Here is a 22,307-nt window from a genome sequence, read left to right on the forward strand (position 1 = left end):
TTTGCAGTGTTAGTCAGTCAGTGACTGGCTGCTCCTGTATGGGATTAGAACGATGCCACCTTATCCCATAGTCCAGACAATAATGCGATTCACATTTGTATATACGCAGATAATCAACGTCGTTGACAGGCTATGACAGCGTCCTTATGTGCCGACACCGGTGTTTTAGCTGGAAAAGCGGCTGATGAGGAGTGAAGCCACGTTAATAACAACGTGTACAACCATTGGAGATGTGAGCAGCATAGACGGAACAATTGCTGGAAAAAGTGTGGATTTTATACCACTTTTTAAATTGTGTTGATCGGCCACGTAAAAATTAGAGGGAACATTGCACCAAAACCTCTGCTTTCATACTTGATGATCAGTTAATCAAGTGCATTTGATTAGCAGCACCTGGTTGCTGCTGCTACTGCTAATTAATTCCTATGCAAGTTTGCATAGACATTTTAATTTTGGTTCAGGTGTAATATGTCATGTTTTGTCATTTATCTGAGGTTTTACTTACCTCATTTTAAGACTAGAATACTAAGGACCAGATAATATATGCTTAGAATTTAGAGATGATGTACTTTTTTCTTCACACAAGGAGGGTGAATGTAAAGAGGGATTAAAGTGGGTTTTGTGTAAACACGATAATTAAATGCTCCTTTTATTTGAAATGAGAAAAGGAGTTTTGTCAAGGAAAAGAATAAATATCAATAAAACAAGTCAGTGATTTCCTTCCCTACCAGCCCCACAATGAGGAGGAAGTGTCGGCCCTCTGGCTGGCTGTAGCCCGGCGTGGCTCCGTTAGCCCTCTGCTGGGGAAACACCTCTCTCCAGATGACCAGCTGACCCACGCGCTGCTCTGACGCCAGCGGCAGCAGGCAGTAGTGCTGGCAGTACAGACACACGTCCAGCAAGTCCTCCTTAGGCAGGTGGTTGGCGATCAGGTAGGACTGGAAGGGGAGGGAGTGGAAACATGAAAGGATAAATTACTGTCTCCCTTATCCTCTCAGTTAATAATTTAACAGCTTAATTTGTTTGTAAATTTGCTGTTGAGCCACAGAACACACTCATCATCCTGTTATCCCGTGTGAGAGGCCACCTAATGTACACAATGACTGTTATCTGGACGAGAATAGCTGTGTAGACCGTAGATGCTATCAGGAAGTAAAAACATGATAAGGCTGCTGGCGCTGAAGCAGGCATGTGCGTGTTGTGACTATGAAACTTACCTTATAGAACAAACAGGAGCCGAGGATTATATACAGACGCCTCAGGCCAAAGAAATCCTCAGACTGTAAAAGCACATAGAACAAAAAAAGTCACATTTAAGGTTTTCTGTGTGTTGTGTGAGTGCAACATTAAATCAGTGGAGCTCAACAGAATGATCATTTAAGTGAAAGCAGTAACAGCTTCACTGCTCCCAGCATCAATAATCCATCTCTAACCTGTTAGCGCTGCGCGTACAAAGGGACAGACCAGACCTCATTAGCTGCTCATTAAAAATACACACAGAGACATGAACGCCTTCCTATAAATAGTCTGACCTTCTCCCTTCTGCTGCTCAAGACAGAAGACAGATCTCAGCAAACATGCACACATGCTCAAGAGAAGCCCTTATGATGGTCGTGTGTCTTTGCCCACTTAACCTTTTACCCCTGAAAGCCTGCTGCGAGTAAACCTTGAAGCTCGTTTCTGAACAGAGTGGTTTATTGATGTATAATGAGTGTGAAAACTCGTCATTAAGGGTCCAGGGGCAGGTCGTTAGACGTTCTTTATGAGAAAGAGTTAAACCTCACTGACTTGCAGCTGACTGCAAAGACAGCACAGCTTTATATGTGCAGGAGAGAACGTATAAAGGTGGAAAACTAACATTTCTTACCATTTCTCCAAAATCAGAAGACTCAAAGTCAGACAGAACCGTGTCCACCTCCATCTACAGATGAAAACAAACAACCAAACAAAACGCACACACATAAATATTATTAACACTAAAGCTGCCTTCTGCAGTCATTTTAAATGTGATTTTTCATGAACTCTTACGCTTTATTCCCACCACCCACTGTCATTATGAAGTCCATTAAAATTTAATCAGATTTAATAAATCAATCAAAATCAAGCAGGTATTGTTTTTAATATTGAACACAAGGGGGCACCAGAGCTAAACTAACAAGCTATAGCCACATGTAAGAACAGAAAGATAGAAGAAACTTTACATTCACAGATCCAGCAGTGTACCTTGATTTCTGGAGGCAGCGTGAGCCATCGAACCGCCGGCAGTCCGTCCAGGAAGAGAGTCCCTGAGATGTCGGGCGGAGGTGCCGAGGAGGAGCCTTCCCTCAGACGCGAGGGCTGGATGAGCTGCTGGAAGAACAGGCAGAAGAAATGGTCCAACCTGGGAGCGTGGTCCGCCTTACAGAACGCACTGTGGGAGGACACAATTAGAAGAAATCTTTTTTAAAAAAATATATTTAATTTTATTGTTTAATGTTAATTCATGAAATTGGCAAACATGCAAAAGCACAAGTTCATCTACTAATAACAGACATGAGAAAAACAACTGAAAAGATGAAATAAAATTGCACACATCACTGCACTCACAGTCGTGTTCCTTGTAATTAGTCTTTTCAGGCATATGACATAAGCACCTTTTAGATTCATTTCTAGAGTTGAAAAACTATAACATATAACACATTTAAATTACAGATAAATCACAGATGCACAGACAGAGAAGAAACACCTCTGATTCAAAAATGTGTTGCATTTTGACCAGTCTTTAGCTGTGTCCAAATTCATGAATTTGGACACAGCTTGTGTCATATAAAATGTCATCTACTTCCTGTGTGATTTCTATCCAGTCTTTAATAGTCTGGCATGTTTCGCTACCCACCATTAGTATTTAAAAAGTATTTATTCTAAGTATTTATCTTTTTCATCGAGTCCAGATGGTAGGTTTCCTAGATAAATTACAGTGAAGTCAAAGACCAACTCCTGAACCAATTATTACATTTTTTTCTGCCAGCTGCCTCAGTGGGAGAACAGCTTTGGAAGAGACCTGCAGATTTATTTCTACACATTGTCCAGTAGTGCTCCTGCTCAGGATGAACAGTTTCTCACACTTTATCTTTGAGGTATAAAATCTTTACCATGTTCTTCCAAGTAAATTGTGGTGTATCAGCGTGTCTCACATAAATTCATCCAATCAGGATTTTTTGTTAATTTTATATTTGCCTCTGCCTCCCATCTGCACACAATATACATGATATACATTTTTCCCTCCTGCAGAGATTTATACAGTCTGGAAATAAACTTAAAAAGTGTGTTGCACAGCTCTCTCCATCCCTTTTATATAATGTATTGTTCAATATGGTTTCTTGACATTTTTTCCTCAAGGTCAGGTTTGAACTTTGGCGCCAACAATGAAGGTTAAGGTCAAATGTTTAGACTTATTGTTACATTTGCTGTGGCCTTGTCCAAGCTGTACCATCTGTGATCTACCATCACGCAAAATATGAAAAATGACAGCTAGAAACCTGCTAACAAAGAGAGACAAACAAACAAGTGATTACATTCCCCCTACTCCCTCCTTACATACATGGGCCTAGAAATGAGTGGAACAGGTCCCCTTTAAAAGAAAAAAAACATGCTCATGAGAAGAAAGTAGATCAAGTAGACAAATTGAGACAATAATGAGTTTGTGGGGAAGGTTTGCGCTTTACAGCTAAGACATTTTACTTTGATTTCAGCATATTTTGCATAATGTGGAAAAATGGCAACCAGAAAGAGGAAGTTCCAACCAGCTCTCAGCAGGACTGAGGGAAAGGCAACAGTGACCAACCTGTCTAAGGAGCCGTACATCACTTTTAGTGTGCGGACTACGTCTCCTACCACGGTCTGCAGATACAGCAGAGGAACCCTGGAGGGAAATGGAAAAATTCAAGCTTATCAAATATTTGGATTAACAGCCAGCAGCCACGGAGAAAAACATTTTTACGGCAGTGCTTTTTTTTTCTGCTTGTGGGTGTTCTTCAAGAATCGATCCATTATTTCCAGGCGTGAGACGGTGACTGGTCGGGGCTGACCCGCTACAAACATAAAGGTGGCTAATGTGACTCATCTCGCCAAGCGTTTTACGACCACGTGCTTCTTAAAGAGGCATTCATCTGGCCAACAAAGGACAAAGAGAAGCACATGGTAAAGTTAAAAGCGAGGAGATGAAGAAAAAAAGACGGTCCTTTCCGATTGTTTTTACAGATTGTGCTCTTAAATCTTTCCTTCTTTCCAAAAATACTTCATTTCTGGAGCACAGGTCATGCTCGGAGGATTTATTGCCACATCAGTGACAGGGCAGCAATTTAAAAAAGGAAAAAAGATATACGTGAAAAATTACTGTCAAACTTTAACACCTGCCATGTGCTATCGACTTGTGTAATATCTACACAGCATGTCGAATGTGCCTGCAGTTGACCTCACAGCATAAGTGTGTGTGTGTGTGTGTGTGTGTGCGTGTAACGCTGCCTGAGGCTACCTCTCAGCAGGAAGGCCGATGACCAGAAGATTGTTGCTTTCTTTCCAGTAGCCAACATGTACCAGATGTTTGCCGAGTAAAAGAGACGAACTGGGAGGGAAAAAGAGGATGGATGAGGATATGAGAGATGGTGAAATGGGTGACTTAATTTTAATACAATACAAGAAACACTCTTAGTAGTACACACATCTGCCAAGGCAGCTCACCCTCTGGGCAGTGATCACTTTAAGGGAAAAGTGTTGTAGTTTGTTTTCTTTGATTTTTTTTTTTTTTTACGTACGTAATGTGGGTGGGTGAGTTAACCAGTACACCATGGAGCGACCTACTGGGGCGGAGCTGCTACAAAAATTTATTGGAAACTTAAATTAAAAGTGGCTTCATTGTGACCACAACCAGGTTAATCAGGTTAATAGGCAGTAAGTGTCTATAAAGGCAGTGAGCTCCAGCCTGACAAAGTATCAGAGCGTTTGGAATCATAAGCGCACCATGTGTGACAAGAGACCAGTGTCACTGGCAGTACACGCAATACAGGAGTTCTCTTTCCCCTTACATGTGAAGATATCTTCCAAAGATCCCCTTATCATCTTATAACAGATCTATAGGGCTAAGCATTATATGATGATTAGATGGCTCTGCTGATTTTCTTGTGTGCGTAGCCTGGATTCAGCACGCTGCAGCACATTTTATCTTTCCTACCTGATGATCCGCCCGCCTGTGACATTCTCCAGCATGTCACACAGAGTGATGAAGATCCCCCTCACTCCTTTCAGCTGGCTGGATGCTCCAGACACAGGGTACTGGTACAAGACTTCCTCCTGCAGACACAGACAGCAGCGTCGCTTAGCATTGAAACAAACTCTATTGTTAAAATCGCGCACGCTGCATAGAGGGGAAAACAAACTCTGGTTAGTTTTTCAATAGCAGAATGTGAAATATCTGAACTTGGCTGCTACCAAATGCTCTCTGCCATAAATTATGGAGAGAAAAAAAAGAAAGAATGGATGAGCCACAACTCAACAATGTCACTTTGGCTCCAAAAAGCAACAAAAATATGTCACTTTAAAGACCAATGTTTCCAAACACATTTTAAATATTTGACTTTCCTGTCCTGGAGGACACACAGGAATTTAATTGCCATTCGTTCTCAGGGACATAGCGGCACACGGTTAATGTTCAGCTAGTTTCTGTACAACTTTTATTCCTGCGACTGCAAAAATCTGCAGAAAGAGCAGCAGAGAATCAGAGCACTCTGGGGCAGATCCAGCGCATTGTTTGAGTTATTAGTATTCCTCCCAGCACGCTGGCAACTTTAAAGGAGCGGATAAGATCCAAGCCGCCAAGAGGATAAGAGGATGGTGGGTGAGGGGTAAAAACTTTGAATGAACGGCCTCTTATAGCCTTGGCAACCAGAACAAAGGCACAAACAAGTGCCGATGGGAGATATTCACCTTGGGGGACAAAGCACGCACGGAGAGGCTGCTACAGAACAACCACCACAGAAAGCAACTTCAGCCTGTACACAAACATCAGCAAAACATCGCACAGCTAAAGCTCAAAAATATCACCACTGAACCTCTCCGGTTCCTACTACCCTACAATCAAAGGACTTAAAAAATCAAAGTCAGAGTTTAGCGGGTTCGTGCGCAGCACTGTCATTTAGAAAAATCAACCGCTGGCTGATGTGGCTCCAGACAAGCTGTACTCTCTATCACCAGTGCTCTTTAGGTCGAGATAAAAAAAAAAAAAAGAAAAAACTCTGGCGTGCAGAGACACAAAAAGGAACTGCAGAACAGTGAAGTGCAACCATAAAGGCAACGTCAACCTGCCAGCAGCGTCCACGGGGAAAATGTGATTACAGTGTGGGAGGTGTGGGTCAGCAGAGACTTTGGGATTAACACTTTACTACAAGTGAGCTGTGTCCTACCTACGGGATGTTAAAACAGCACCATGCACATGGATCTAATTAAAATAGGAAATGTTATTTTGTTTATAGCCCGACTGGAAGAACAGCTCGCTGCTGCTGCAAAGGGAACGTGGGGCAGGATAGAAAGTTCACGGCATTAAAATGATGGAGAGCACCTCTCGCTTTTCTCTCCACTCTCTAGTTTTGGTTGGTAGCACCCGGAGGCGCTGGACGCTGTCCAGAGTAGTAGTTTTCTGAAGTGTCTGACTCACATCAGAGAAATTCAGAAGAGAAGAGAAGCTCACCACTCCCAATCTTGGGGTTTCCTACACAGCTACGGCCAATACTCAATACTCCATTATCAGAATGCCCTTTGTCAGAATGTGGATAATTAAATCAGTCTGTTCAGCACAGCTCAGTGTCTTAAATTGAGTTTTATAGAGTTTGCTCCGAGTCATGAGAGCCATTGACCACAAAAGTCACGATCAGATTTCCCCAAAAACCAATTTACTCTCCAAAGGAATGGGAAAATATGTGGTCATCCGGGGTTTGGATATCAACAGCAGCCTTTAGGGTTCTGTTTATTCTGCCAGTTTCAGTTAGGTCAAACCTATCAGCAGTATTTAAGGTCTGAAGGTGGCTTTCTCTTTTAACAGCTCCCTACATGTTGTTCTTTAATAGCAGCCTGTTTTCAGTGGAGGACCTCCAGGAACCTTTTGCAGAGAAACACAGGAACTCTGCTTGTAATTCAACTGGAAGACCCAAAGTCTAAATGTAGCTCTTTGGCCAATAAATCCTTCAAATCGTACCTTTAGTGCTTTGGTGACAGTACTTATAACCACTGTGGAGTCAGCAGCACTGCCTTTTTTCCCAGCAAACACTTTTTTCTTCGTTATAACTTTAAATACTAGCTATAAATGAGTGAAACAGAAGCACCAGAGACTTTGACAGAAAACTAGATGAATATGAAAATAAACAATTGCTATTTTTTTATTTGTCTATCCTTTTGGGATTCAATGGAGTCTTTAAATGCAAAAATGTTTTAACATTTTGCCAAAAAAATTGTGTCAAAGCCAATGCTTTATCTTTAATAATATCCTAGATGTTGCTAAACCTCAGTACTGGTGGCTAGCATGGTTGCATAGACATAACTGGGGAAGGATACAAAAATTCCCCCAAATACTTTAAGTTTGCTTTCACCAAACAACAAGCTGCTGGTTTACACTTACGCTGCACTTCAGGCAAAATTAAACAGACAAACAAAAACAGGTACTGTAAAGTTTTATAGCTACTGTTTCAAAATAGGACATGTCTGCAGATGCAAATGTTTCATAACAAAATAAGTCGTTTTATTTTTTTTCCTACATAAAGCAGTTAACCTGGTATCACTGCAATGAGCATTCAAAGTACCAAATAATTATATACTGTATAGCTCACTGTAGAGTACCCATGTGGTTATTAATTCAAACATTTAAATAGTTTATTAGTAATGTTGACAGGCTCACTTATACTTAATAGGCTGGGTCATTATTTAACTCAAATATGTTTTGAAGCTCTGCAAATTTTTTTGAAAATGGAAAAAGAGGACTTTAAGTTTGTGAAGGCGCGTCACCTTTTATCCAAGAAGCTTCTTCAAAAAGATGATGAGAACCAGGCGCTTAAACCCTAATGGAGGTTGTCCCCTTTGGAGGTGGTGGCTGACCCACTATTGATCACAGCAGGATAACACACCATGCCACGGAGCTCAGATCCTCTCAAACTGGCTTCAAGAACATGACAGTGAGCTCACAGTAGTGTACACAGTCACCAGATTTCAATCCAGTAGAGCACCTTTGGCACGTGTTGGAACAGGAGATTGTCATCGTGGATGTGGAGTGAACAAATGTGCAGCAACTGTGTGATGATGTCATGTCAAAAAGGACCAAAATCTCTGAGGAATGTTTCCAGCACCTTGTTGAATCTGTGCCATAAAGAATTAAGGACGATCTGAAGGCAAAAGACGGTCCAAACGCCATTTAGTGCTAGTGTAGGTCTTTGAGTATGATTTATGGCTCCATGTCTGTCTGTGTAACTTTTGAGTTTCACACAGAATATTGAGCAGGAAGATTACTGAGACACGTTCATGCACAAACCTCCAAAAAGTCTGCCATCTGGAATAAGAAATCTGTGTGGTTAAATACTGACTGGCTGAAAAGCTGGCTCAAACAGGAAAAGAAGCCACATCGGACTTTGTCATCGTGAGAAATAAGCAAAGCAAAAAACAATGAAGATCAGAGAAACAAAGAGAACAAGCACAAACAATGTCTCCACTGGAGACTTTTCTCTGTTTTTAAACACTCGAGTTTCATTTAACTTCAAAGAAGTTCTTTGTCTATAAAACTTGTAATTCTCTGTGACGTGGCAAACCTAAAGGATCAACAACAGCACAAACATGAACAAGAGTGAGACTGCAGACTGCAAAGCTCAGCGCAGCACCAACGCAGCACAAAGATTTCATTAAATGAACTTTAAAGACTGTTCATCGTAGCATTTTTATTGTCTAACCTCCTCCTGTGGTGATGTGGAGTCCAGTTTGAGTGACAGGTACATGACGATATGAGGGATGTGCGATATGGACATCTGAAGTTCGGCTGTGTCCTCGCCCCACAGCAGCCGCACCAGCTGGCTGACTGGAGGAGAGGCCTTTGTCCTACGGATCAGGGAAGTGTCGCCAGCGCTGACCCGGTCCAACGGAGCCACGGTCTCCATGGTCAGCCTCACCTGGAGGAGCAACACATGAGGGAAATCAGAGAAAGACTACGGAGAAATAGTTCTGAGTGTAAAGGAACAAACCGAGAGACAAAGAAGAAAATCAGCCATTCTTTTACAATATCACTTCATCAGTCTGCCTGCCAGGGCCTCTCAGAGATTTCATTCATTTCTAAAAATTCTGCAAGTCACTGCGTCTCCACTTGATTATACTTGGCGAGGTGTGCATGTGCGCCATGCTTCCAAAAGACGGGAAAAAAGAAAAAAAAAACCTTCAATCATTACACATTCACTAAGGAGAAAAGTGAAAAGCGGGACGGCGACTGTCAAAGAGAAAGTGACACTGACATCTAGGCTTAACCGCAGCATGACACATAGCAGAGATCGGTGCGGTTGTGTGTGTGTGTTTGACTAAAATTAAAACCAGACTGCTTCACAAGGCCGAGGAACAGCGCTGAGGCAGCGGACAGCACTGCTGCTCTCATTCATGCAGCAGTTTTACTTTCCATCCACAGTCCTCCATTTCACATTGTCATTCATAGAAAGTCGCAGTGGAAACAGACACAAGAGCCGCATGGAAATCGGACCATCCGCACATGGAAACACATGTGTCCGAGACGCACAGGAGGATGAGAAACTGCAACTCTGCGGTGTCTCTGTTTAAACAATTTGTCAGACCTACATTTAAGTGTGATTATAGCTGGAGTCAGAGGCTGCCTGCTGACCTCACAGATTAGGACACGATAGACGAGTCTGGAGACAGATGAATTAAAATCATCGTGCTGGAGTTTTGATTAAAGAAGATCTGTATTTATTTAATGAAACTTTTTAGTTAGGCCCTGTGATTACTGCTTTCTCCATTTCAAGAGAGCCTCTTTTATGCACATACAGATTAGAAACACACCAAAAATGAATCAACACAAAGAAAGACCGTGTGGACGTATGTGCGCTCATACGCAAACACTGAATTAAAGAATCGTTCAGGCTGAAGTTAGTGCTGACGGCTCACAGTAAAGACACGCTATAGCGGCATACCTGCGCACACGCTGTGTTGACTCTGGGCTGAAGGCTGTCAGCGCCACAGAGGCCAATTATGGAGCTAAGCTGATGCTAATTCAAGTAAATCAGAGCCAGAGTCCAGATGTGAGAGGGAACAGCTGGTTAACATAATGTGTGCAAGAGTTGCTCAGGAAGAGCTGGATGAATAAAGCTTTACCTTCTTCCTTCCTTTAACAATTTGAAGCAGGCCTCTGGAGCTTTTCCTTGTTTTCTGTCAGTGGTTATACAACATTGGATTATAGTGGTCATATTAAACGTGGTCAAATTTCAAATACTGAGCTGAGCATGTGCAAAAGAACTCAGAGTGCTTTAAACAGTGAGTTCCACGCATTTTTTTCTTCAAATCTTTAATCTGTATGATGTGGTATAGAAACCATATCACTATCATGTTCATCAGAGCACATAGTCTGTGAGCGCAGAAGCCCCGCCCACATACCATTCAAACCTTCTGTTTATGAGGTACAACCAATCAAAACAAAGCTGAGTTAAAAGCGGGACAAAAAATGTTGTGGATATTATTAAAGATGATACACTGAAACAAATAAGCAAGTCTTTTCACAACTTATTAAAAGACTGTTTAATCTACGAAAATAAAAGTAATAGAAGATGAGTGACAGCAACATTTAGGGTCTGTTGTTCAGTTTGCTATAATGCCAAGACCTAAAGAGCTCTTTAGGAGGAAAAGGACGTGGAAAAAAAACATATTTAAATTATTTTTTAAAAATATATTTCACTCCAAGGAAAATTACCTACAAGTGGCAGAGATTTTAAAGGGCTGGTGGCCCAAGCAAGTTTAATCCAACACCAAACTGATGTTAAAAGACGTCTCCAAGAACTCCCTAATTTCATTAGAGGACCTGTAGGTAACTCTTGATGTCGAAGTCCATCTATGATCGAGACTGCACAAATTTACCTCATTTAAATTTAACCTACATGGGAGGTGTGCCAGGAAAAAGACTTTGTACTCCAAAAAGAGCAATAGAGCAAAACTATAAGTTGAACAAAAAACAACCATCTGAGTGAACCCTGGCTTTTTATAATAATGTGCTCCAGACAGACGGGTCAGAGTTACAGACGGATGGACACACGGACCAGGGTTAGTATTACCAGACGTCTTTAGAACAGACAGTTCTTCAGGAGAAGACGCTCATACCAAATGTGAAGCATGGTGGTGGAAATATTAGAGTCTGGGGTTACTTCACTGCCTCGGGGACTAGAAAATATGCCATCATTCATTCGAATGCGAATTCTGCATCATATCAAACAGATTTATGACACAGAGAGGCAATCTGTGTTAAAGCAGAAGCTGAGCTGGAAGAAGACCACAGCTATAGTTTGTGGAAGGCTCTGCCACAGAAGCACAGGGTTTGAATTGTACTCAAATGCTGGAGGGGAATTTGAAACAGGCAATTAAACAGGACAGGACTCAGCTGTACACCTGCACCCAAAGAAAAGAGAGATATATGGTTTGAGAGATGAATAAAGGAGGCCACCTACGTCCACTGTGACTGACCATCGGTGAACAGACATGGTGCCCTCTAACACCCATAACGCAACCACTACACCTTCCCGACCTTTCATGCACTCAACATTCATCAAGTTGATATGGGGAGACAACAGCTTGTTGTGGCTAAACTACACAATATTAGCCAAAGCTATACTTCATTCTTCATTTTTACACACATAAATATTATATGTAATGAATCTTTTGTAAAAACCGGCTGAAGAAAAAGACATTTCCTTTATGTGGTTGTCTTAAACTAGGTCACATTTATATGAGGATTAAACCCAAAAATTAACGATTCAGTTAGCGTTGGTATTTAAGATATCTTCAGCTAAAAAAGTCAGGTTCTCACCACATCACATTTTATTTAGTATTTCAACCCGTGAGCGCCAGTGAGACTTTAGCGTGGCACAAAGGGGCAAAGCAGAGTATTGCTTAAAATACTGTGTTTAACCAAGTATAAATTTATGGGATATTTTTAGACCAGCTCAATTTCTTTTGTTTTAACTCAAGACTTTTGTTTATAAGAAACTGCTCCTGCTAAAACACAGAGCGCAGTCCCACTTTCATGATTTCCAAATGAATAGTAAATAAAAAGCCTTATAAATACCATATGGGCAGGGCACTTAATTACTTTTTTTAAGCTGGTATGTTTATTTGACCATCGGACATAAAAAAAGATATATTAATTTGCGTGTGTTTTCATTTTTGTGCAATCATATTTTGTTTACCTTAAACAAAAACCTATAAATCACACTGATGATATAGAGCAGCGGTCCCCAACCCCCCGGCCACGATCGGTACTGGTCCGTGAGTCGTTTGGTACCGGACCGCGAGAGTTGAGGATCGGGTGTGAAATTTATGGTTTTCAGGGTTTTTACTGTTAACTCGGTCTTTTCCCGTGTTGTAGCTGTGTGTCTGATTTTGAAAGAAATATTTACGCGTTACCATAGCGACCAGAGAGCATTAAGGGGCAGAGAGGAGGATTTTACTCTCAATGTTGTTGGCGCATTTCAGGAGGACGCTGCTAATAAAGTTACACAATTACACAGTGAATTTGTGTTTATTATTATATTTACAAAATACCACAATTTTTTCTTGGTCGTATCATTTTATTTGTTGTATTTAACTGCGACACCTTAAAGGTTGGTCCGTGAAAATATTGACTGACATTAAACCGGTCCGTGGCACAGAAAAGGTTGAGGACCGCTGATATAGAGGTCTCAAAAACTCTTGTATCAAACATGATACACTTGGGATTAAAGGGTTAAGTGTCTTTCCTGATAAAAAGTTAATAAGCTGACATGAACTGAAGCAATATGGTTGTGCTTGCATGCTGTTTATCTCTTGTCCAAGGTCAGCACCCTATGGGGTGAACCAAGCTGCTTTAAGTCGTTTTTTCTAAGTAAAATGTTTGCAGGAAAAGCAGAAAGGCGAAGTGAACAGAATTGAGACTTAACCTCAACCCACAGTGAGTAAGTTTTAACCACTACATCTCCACTGTCACTAGTCACACCAAAACTACAATCTGGTTGTGAAACACAGAATGTGAACTATGCCATTTATTGCACACTGTAGAACCGCTCACACTGATTTATGCGAACAGTTTTCTAAAGAAAAAAAAAACTCAATCTGGAGCTAAAACTCTAACACGGGCATTGTTTGCTCGGAGAAGTAAATAATAAGCCGATGCAGACTTTCCAAAGGTATAAATCTGTATTTATTTCTCCCAACTTTAGACTACATGGAGACTACCCAATATATTTTAGAAAAAAGATCAAATTACCTGGTCAAAATGTTTAAATCTTATTTCTTTAAACCAGCGATCGCTCCCTGAGAACTCTCCAAGGCCTGTCAGCACTAACCACAGGCCACCCGCCTCTCCAGCAGGCGCCTACATCTGGGAGCTCGGCCATTTGAGCCAATTTAAGGGTATTATTAAAGAAGAAGTTAGCGCTGGTGAAACACCCGCTGATCTACCTTTCAAACTCAGTGCTGCAAAGTGACTTCTAAAAGCTGTAAAAAAAAAAGAAAGAAAGAAAAAAAAAAACTGATTTAATGATAGCATATCTTTAATTATTTTGGGTGCACAGATGATGAAAGCGGTAAGTTCTGAGCTGTGGACATCAAATTGAAATGACGTGAAAAATAAGGGTGTACCACAGTTTGAAAGAGGCTGGGCATAAATTGGGGAAATCTCTGAGTAAAGAGGCCGAGTGGGCTAACTGCAGCACTTTCTCTCATCATAAATAATAAGGATGTGGTTAGACTGGAGTGTGCTCTTGCTAGAATTCCAGTCTGTTGATGTCAGTCATTTACCGCTCATTCATGGATGGACACACACATGCAGGCACAAAGGAAAAGCTGTAGTTCATTCAGGGTTGGTAAAGGCCATGGTGGACTGACTTTAATACTAATATTTGTCCCTTCAAACTTAATAACTACTGTCTGTGTTCCATTTGGCAGGCTCGGCGCACAGAAACACACTCTATCCTCCAACAAACCCACACGCACACCAAACAATGATTCTGTCAGCAGCACAGCTCTATTTCAAGTTTCTGAAAGTCATCACGGTGCCCGAGGAGCTGCGCATTTTTCCCCAAAAATCTCTCTCGCTCTTCCCGTACGATGTAATTTAGTTTCCGACTACAACTTCTAATCAGCTGAGCTTTCAGTCCCGCAACAGCTTCCTGTGGCACCGAAAAATAGTCACACCGCCGTCCTGTGCATCCGCCATGTTTGCCATCAACTCTGCGTACACTCTGTCATTTGCAAATTCCTTCTTTTTGATGGTCTGCTTTTTGGTGAAAATGCACATCTGAGACGCAGACTGCGGGTTGTTGTTTTTTTTTCTTTGCTGACGATCAAAGGATCATTGAAGGCTTTCTAAACAGTGCTGGCTTATGCTTTTTTACTCACAATTTAGCAGCTTGGCAGGCCCGCTGCGTTTTAAAGCAATTTGATCTGTATCTGCATTCGACAACTGCTGCTCATGACAGGCAGCGGGATCTTAAAAGCATACATGCTGCCTTATACATTTAGAAATCAAACCAAATGAAAAGAGGGCAACACAAAACACTCATTAAGTGGCCATCAAATAAAAAAGGGGCCTCCCAATATTGACAGTAAGACTTCTAGCTTTATTTATGTTATACATTAACTCTTTACGACTTGGAGCCATTTTTATACAAAAGGCTCAAAAGTAATTTGACAACTGACTGATGAGCAGCTTCATGACCAGGTAAGGTCAGTTCCCAAGTACACAAAAAACAAGCCAAGAGTTTGTAAAGAAATGGGATATTCTTCAACCCAATAGAGCATAACTGTTACTGAAAATCAAACATAAGGCAGAGAGACCCAAAAACAAGAAGCAACTTAAGGTGGAAATACAGCATTTTGTGAAGTTCACGGGTTCTAGACTTTTGACTGCAAAGGATTTCAATCAAAGTGTAAAAAAGTATTCCTTATATTAAAATTATGTTAATCTTTACAATTAATGTTGAGCCTGTGTTTACAAAAAAATGTCTGTAATTCATAAACAGTTAGTGGAAAACTAGTTTAAAAAGATAAGCTGAAAGTCCGCACTTCTTCATTAAAATCCACCGTGGTAGTTCACAGAGGCATAACTACAAAACAAAAAACATGTCACTTTGGAGCTAACTGTTAACAGAGGCTGAGAATACAAACTCCTGTTGATTCGCTGTGTCAAAAAAAAAAAAAAAAAAAAAAAAAGGCCATAAAAGCCATAAATGAATGCTGCTACAGGTAATCCAGGTACGTCAGAGCTATCGTCAACTCCCCGTGTCAGCTTTATCCAGATCTGGAAATCATCACTGACTACACCACCGGCATGTCACCAATTCCAAACACCAGCAGGAAAAGTGATTTTGGCAGCTTCACGCACACACTGACCTGCGTTGGTCCCGGGATGCAGGAGAGAACCCTCTCGATGTTCTCCGAGGTCACGTCGACATCGTCTACAGCTACGAGCGCATCGCCTGAGAAAAACATGCAGAAAGTATATATTTATCAAGTAAACTGGCTCAATCAGAACAAAAGCAGCAAGTTTTAACAAATACACTGTCATCATACAGAAAGATAGACATGCCGTGTATATTAGGACTGAGACATACAGTGAGAGTTAGAAAGCATCTGGTAGATATACAAAACAGGTTTCTTTAATGTAACCATAACAAGGAAATGTACCTTCATTTTTTTATGCCAACCCCTTTCCTGTAAAAACTAATTATATGCAACTGCAATCTGCTACTAAACCCACTGCTGTTTGTATTCGGTAAAGAGCTTCACCTGCTCTTGTGCAGAGAAGCGCTCCATCGACTCAGTAACGGAGCTATTTCAGGTATTTAAGCAGTCTAATTGTTCAAACATGTAGCTGCACTGCATAAAAGCTCCTCTAAACCGTAACTGATGTGGGTAGTCATTTGTGGTGAAGCACAACTGGCATTCCTCTGTTTGCTGGTACAACAAAAAAAAGATTAGTCCTCCAAGAAGAAAATCACTTCAGAGATGCTTAGCTTTCAGACAGACAGGACCACATCTGACCGCACAAAGTTCCAGTCACTCTGCAAATCTGCAGTAAAAGCTTCATTTAAGGCGGAGGATCGTAAAGGTTTAGAGTTGGTCATGAATAACGATTTTCTTTAAAGTAGATGAATTAGGTTTAAGGCATTTTTTTTTGCTAATCTTCCAATCTTCTAATGATATTCTACATTTTCCTGATCATTGGGATCATTATTATTATTTTTATTTTTACAGATTTACAATAAAAATAATTCATTTGGATTTTGCTGATTTGGCTCTAACGCAGCCACATCTCTCTTTGCAGTCGCCACTCTGAAGTCTAGAGCAATATCTCACCTACACCCGCTATCTGATTGGTTACATGACAAGAGTAAAAGGCCATCACACAAGTGCATTCAGTCTGAAGTAGCTCCTGAAATCTGAGCTGCGGTTTGAAAGTAAAGCAGCAGTTATCGCTGGAGTCGCGATAAACATCGCAGTCCTCTCGGCTGAAGTTACAGGACCACAACTGTTCTCGATTTCATCGCTGACAAGCACGCAGAGCTTCAGCTACTGTAAAATGTTAACAGAGGCTTTTTGAAGGGACAACGCAAACAAGTATGTGAGGACTGGATCATAAGAAATGTGGCTCTGGTAAGAAAACTGAACGTGATTATCTCCCCCTATAAAACTGACATAAGTCGATCCCTAGTTTGTTCTCCTCTTGGATCTTCGCTAGAGGATATCCCTAACATGTCATGCAACACACAAGAGCCCAACCCACAAACATTGTGTTTGTGAAGGGAAATCAATCAGAAGAAAGCTAAGCTGAAACCTTTTTGCTTCAAGCAGACAATAAACTGAGTGACTCCAACACAGCCTGGGATAAACAAATAAGGAGTTAAAAAAACACACAACTGTGAATCATGTAAAGCTGCTCTGAGCGAATACATGAATAAAAATATGGCACTGAATAAATTTCTTTAAACAGGGCAGATAGGTCAGTGTGCTCCAGACAGATTTATACTGCTTACTAGCACTATGGTTTCAACACACATGGCTACTACCTACACTGCAAGAAGCAAAATTAAATAAATAAGATATGACAAACTTAGGTTACTTTGTTTACTATGATAATGATGATAATAACAAGTCAATTAACAAATCCTAAGAAATGAACTTTATTTATAAACATCATTTAGATACAGTTCACATCCCAATTTGAGTTTAATTGTGTAATTTAAAATAAAACAGATTATTAAACAGAAGGCAAACGGTGTGCAGACTTTTCTCTTTTCCCTAAGATTTTTTTCTTGTGTTGCATGCTAGAGTCATCATTTAGGCTTTGCTTAGGTGATTATTAAAAAAGAAATCTGTGTGCAGTCACTATGGCTATGTCGTCATAATTACAGCCCGTGTTTTGGCAGGGCACTTGTGTGGTGTGGAAACTAATGTGTCAGTACTAAAACACGACTCCACTAAAGCCTGACCAATCTAGGGTTTTAAAAACCGATACCAATATTTGGTGATTTTTTAAATCCCAAGCACTGGCTGTATTTTTTTTCCTCCCATCTCTTCTACTTTTTAAATTTTCATCTTTATCAGTACTAAAACAACTAAAATCTCGACTCTGCTGATGATTGTTACAGAATCTTAATGGCTACATAGCTACTTTTTCCTCACTTGTGAAGGTAGGAGTTTAGTTCTGAGGATGGCGCAAGCTCCTCCGCAAACAGTTTTGTTACAATTAAGTGATTAATTTCTACCCAGATACTTTTCTTTCTCTGAAGTATAAGCTTTGAAGTAACAAATATATCCCTCACTGATAAAACCAGCTGACTTTTGGATTTATGTTCTTACCAATTAGGATTTGGCCACATTTGATGGCTGGACTGTTTGGTATTAATCCATGAACAGTCAGTCTTTCCTCCCGTGTGAGCACTGCAGGGTCTTCCTGACCTCTGCTCCAGGCAGGGCGATGCACCACACCCAGCAGTGCTTCCAGCAGGCCTCCGCCATCACTCAAAGGGGTCGAAGAACCTCCTAAACGTTTAGGGTTGAGGTAGACACACACCTCCTTCAGCTGCTGCTGCTGAACAGTCACACCCTGCCTTTGGCCTTGCTGGTTCTTCAGGATTGATGCTGGAGGCGATGAGCTGTCTTTACACCCATCCTTCCCTCCTCTACGCTGTGAAGGCCGCCGTTTCCTCCTCAGGATCCTAGCCAGCTTTTTAAGCGTGGGCTCACCTTTTGCCCGTGAGCCGCAGCGCTGCTTCTTGTTTTGCTCTGTGATGATCTCTGCCTCTTTTTCACTGAAGCGAACATGATTGGTGGATACACCTTGATTCACCTGCTGGGCCAACGCAGCCTCCTCTTCACCCTCGCTCAACTCGAGGTAGAAGAGCTCGCCGTTCTTCTGAATGTCGTCCAGCCATTCTGGTTCCAGGTCACTGAGAGAAAGCAGAGGATTTAAGCCTTATGTACTGTTCATATTCACCGTATGGTTCCAAGAATTCACTCATAATAAGTGTCTACAACAAATTTTGAACTGCAGCTGAATTTAGAATGTATAAATGGCATGTTTGCCATTAATAAATGGAGGATTAATCATGAATTAATGCTTCAGAGAGCGGGGAGTTTATTTTTTAGGTTTTACAACAGTTGTTTTTGCAGAAAAGCAACCATTATCACACAATATCAGGTCCTGTTTGACCTAAATATGTTTCCCACACTTACTGAAATGCCAGCTCAGGTGGCTTTAAATCCTATTATATCAAATGGTTATAATCTCCAACCCCTCTTTGATCTCTGTTTTATTCTCAGTTAGCTCAAAATAAATGGATTCTAACTTCTTTATTACTAGATTACTTTTTATTAGTGCCAACAAATAGGTATGTAAATGACTTGCACTTATATAACACTTTTCTACTCGTACTGACCACTGAAAACTTGTATAACTATATATTTATATAGCATTTTCTAAACTTCACACAGAAAGACACCAGCCAGGATTCAAACTAGGAACCTAGGCGACAGTGCAAACTACTCCAACACTGTGCCACCCTTTAATAAGATCTCATATTTCTGTTAAGCCAACATCTGACCTCTGTGCGACCTCTGTTCCTATTGTGCACCACATATAATCACTATTTTAGTGTTTGAATATTCATCCCTGATCCCTAACAGGCCAGCAGCAGTCTCTGTAGGAATCTAGGTAGATGTGGTGGAAATACAGAAAGGTCCTGTAACAGTGTCAAGGTCTCACTGCCCCTTAAAAAAATACACACAAACATGTTGCACTTTTGTTTGTTTCTGGGGGGTTTCTGAGTGAACTGTAGAACAAATATCAAAACTCCTAAAATATGTCAATGTCTACCATGTGCATGCTGTAAAAACAGAACAGAGAAAAACACCATATGTACAAACATCATATGTAAAAGAGTTGGAGCTATTTTTGCCTCGGGTCTTTCTTCTTTTAACTTTAAGAAGTTGCGGTAAGTAGCTTTTACACGGCATCCATAAATTTACTAAGAAAGCATGTAATTATTTATGAAGGTTTACCTCCCAAGTTGAAAACATTGCCCAGAGCTATGAAAAGCACAAGGGAGGAGACGGAAACTGCGGACACCGCTCTCTGACAACCTAGCAGTACTCCCACTCAAAAGCAACATTTATCTGGACATTTGAAATGAACAGACAGGTGAAACGTTTCTAGTCTCTGACACATAGTGTGTCCTTACTCTGAGGAGTCGGAGCTGCTGAAACTCGATGCTGTGGATCCACAGTCACTACCTTCGTCGCTCTGGGCTGTCTCTTCGTCCGTGTGGCGGCTGGATATACTTTTCCCGGCACAGTGGCGGGGATTCGCGGTGGCCATCGGTTTATGGACGGCTTAGTTCACCAAAAGCGCGAAAAAACAGAGGAACTTTCACCAAAACAAGCACCAACATCCACTCGCCATGTTGTAAGCAGTGGTGAGCGCTGTGGTGTGGTCACGTGACACGTGAGCACCGAATTCTATTGGTGGATAGCACAGTTGCCCCTGACAACGCAGAAGCTTTTGCTTCTTGCTAGCTGCTTTCCTGCTGAAGTTTCCTGTTAAAATAGTGTTTTCCGTCAATCACGCCGCCAATTATTAGCAACATAAGCATATCATGTTATAACGGGTCGGGGATACGGTTTACTTCATGTTTACGTACGATAACACACTTAACGGTTTATTTGGCACCGTGAAGCTATTTCCTATAAAATAATGCAGCAAGCACACAGACAACAGCTCAAGCCTGCTCATATTATACGTACTATGAGTAATAATTCAGTTTAACTGCTAATGATTTATATGTTTTAAATTTTTAAAAAAATCCAGTAAAGAAACTGAAAGAATATGGAGCCTTAAGTAGCCTATAAAATATGACAATATAGGCTTTTATTTTGTTAATTTGCACCTTTATTTTGATGCCCGGTGCCTCCACCTCCCTGAATACATAAGGTTTTTTAAATCCCCTCAGGATTTCAGCAAAACAGTGTCTCCGAGCAAATGAAAGCACGGGACGTCGCCTTTGTAGAAAAATAAATAAATACATAAATACATACATAAATAAATAAATAAAGTGCGTAAATGCTCTGTATGCTCACTGAGGGTAAAGTGAAGTTTAGACTGACCTGTAAAGGAGAACACTGCGGATGGAGTCAAAGTCCTCCAGGTTCTTAGAGAATGAACCTCCATCTATGGAAACGTTGAACATCATTTATGTTTCATGTTTCCACCGGGACGAGCCTGCCCGATAAAAGAAGAAGACTCCCGAAGAGAAATCCTTTAAAACTTTTATTAGTCCTCCTGATGGATGCCTCTTCTCCGTCCTGAAGTTTCTGTATGCCCGAGCAGCAGCGTGCAACCCAAACTGCGTCTGAGCCCAGACAGGATCCTCCCCCTAGTTTCTCACGTCAATCACAGGGTGCACGGTTCAACAACAATTCAAAGCGGGTCCTCCTTTATTTCTTTTCTCCTTTCATAGTTTTGAGTGTTTTTGCAGGCCAGCAGGGCGGAATGTGTCCCGGCAGTCTTCTTGGCAGGTGGAGCAGAAACACGCCTACCAACAAAAAAGCTCTGCAGGCAAGCCCACATTTATATGTACATAAAAATAAAATCCACAGAGAATCACGCAATGCTGCTGCAAGTGATGTAAAAATGCTCATTTACTTAACCACGCAGTAAAAAACACAGTTTGTAGCGTTTTTATTGCATTAAACCTCTTGGAAAAAAGCTGAATCAGTTATAATCTTACTACTAAGAATTGACTACTTCTTCGTCCCAAACCTTATTTTGCCATCAGTTACGTTTAGCTCGATTGGTAACATAGTTATATCAGACCATGCGACAGTTTTCCTTCATTGCAACGTCAGGAATCCGCCCCCCAGGATAGCCATTGGCACTTTGACCCCTCTATCCTGTACGATCTTGGATTGACAGTTCTTGTTAATTAATACACCCTCCACGGATAACCCGTCGTTACTCTGGGAGACATTAAAGGCCTACTCAAGAGGTCTCATTATTTCATATACTAAAGGTAAGAAGCGTAGACAAGCAGAGCAAAGGAAGGTTTTGGAATCCAAGCTAAAACACACAGAAGGAGATTATCTTAAAAAACCTTCTAAGGGTAAACTCAAAGAAATTTATGCTCTATGCTCGGCATTAGACTGTCTACTGACAAAAGATGCAGAGACTAAAATTAGATTTGCTAGGCAAATCCAAGATGTAAATGGTAAACAGTTTTTTGACAACACCAGTATTAATAATATATTTAGAAATTTCTATGAAGACCTTTATAAACCACAAATTCAGACTAATACAGCAGACCTATTGGATGTATTTTTTGCCCCTCTTAACCTTCCCAGGGTGTCTGGAGACCAGAACCTCAAATTGGACTCTCCCATATCAAAACAGATGCCATTAAAGAGCTGAAGGCTGGCAAAGTAGCAGTACCAGACGGACTATGTGCCGAGTTTTATAAAGAATTCAGAGAAATTTTAGCTGGCCCGCTGCTGAACATGTACAATGA

The 22,307-nt window shown here is 41.0% G+C and overlaps 1 protein-coding gene across 2 annotated transcripts in view; it reads right to left on the reverse strand.

The window, feature by feature from the left end:
• Window positions 1–21,184, reverse strand: part of intu (inturned planar cell polarity protein) — a 25,946-nt gene extending 4,762 nt beyond the window's left edge. The window contains exons 1-11 of one of the 2 annotated variants that reach the window (XM_085266409.1): window positions 20,911–21,184; window positions 18,109–18,698; window positions 15,640–15,725; window positions 8,961–9,176; window positions 5,210–5,328; window positions 4,514–4,603; window positions 3,824–3,901; window positions 2,224–2,410; window positions 1,868–1,921; window positions 1,218–1,280; window positions 729–938 (exon numbers count right to left, since the gene is read on the reverse strand). In XM_085266409.1, the coding sequence (XP_085122535.1) occupies window positions 729–938; window positions 1,218–1,280; window positions 1,868–1,921; window positions 2,224–2,410; window positions 3,824–3,901; window positions 4,514–4,603; window positions 5,210–5,328; window positions 8,961–9,176; window positions 15,640–15,725; window positions 18,109–18,698; window positions 20,911–20,996 (1,779 nt within the window). In that variant the 5' untranslated portion in view covers window positions 20,997–21,184. Of the gene's footprint in view, window positions 1–728; window positions 939–1,217; window positions 1,281–1,867; window positions 1,922–2,223; window positions 2,411–3,823; window positions 3,902–4,513; window positions 4,604–5,209; window positions 5,329–8,960; window positions 9,177–15,639; window positions 15,726–18,108; window positions 18,699–19,988; window positions 20,247–20,910 lie in introns of those variants that run through there. The other variant, XM_085266400.1, reaches the window with a different exon arrangement.
• Between the last annotated feature and the right edge of the window lie 1,123 nt (window positions 21,185–22,307).

This window comes from Mchenga conophoros, linkage group LG3, assembly GCF_057382185.1.
Source record: "Mchenga conophoros isolate Kocher_MC1m ecotype Shallow Benthic linkage group LG3, M_conophoros_male_GT1.1, whole genome shotgun sequence".
NCBI classification, from domain to species: domain Eukaryota; kingdom Metazoa; phylum Chordata; class Actinopteri; order Cichliformes; family Cichlidae; genus Mchenga; species Mchenga conophoros.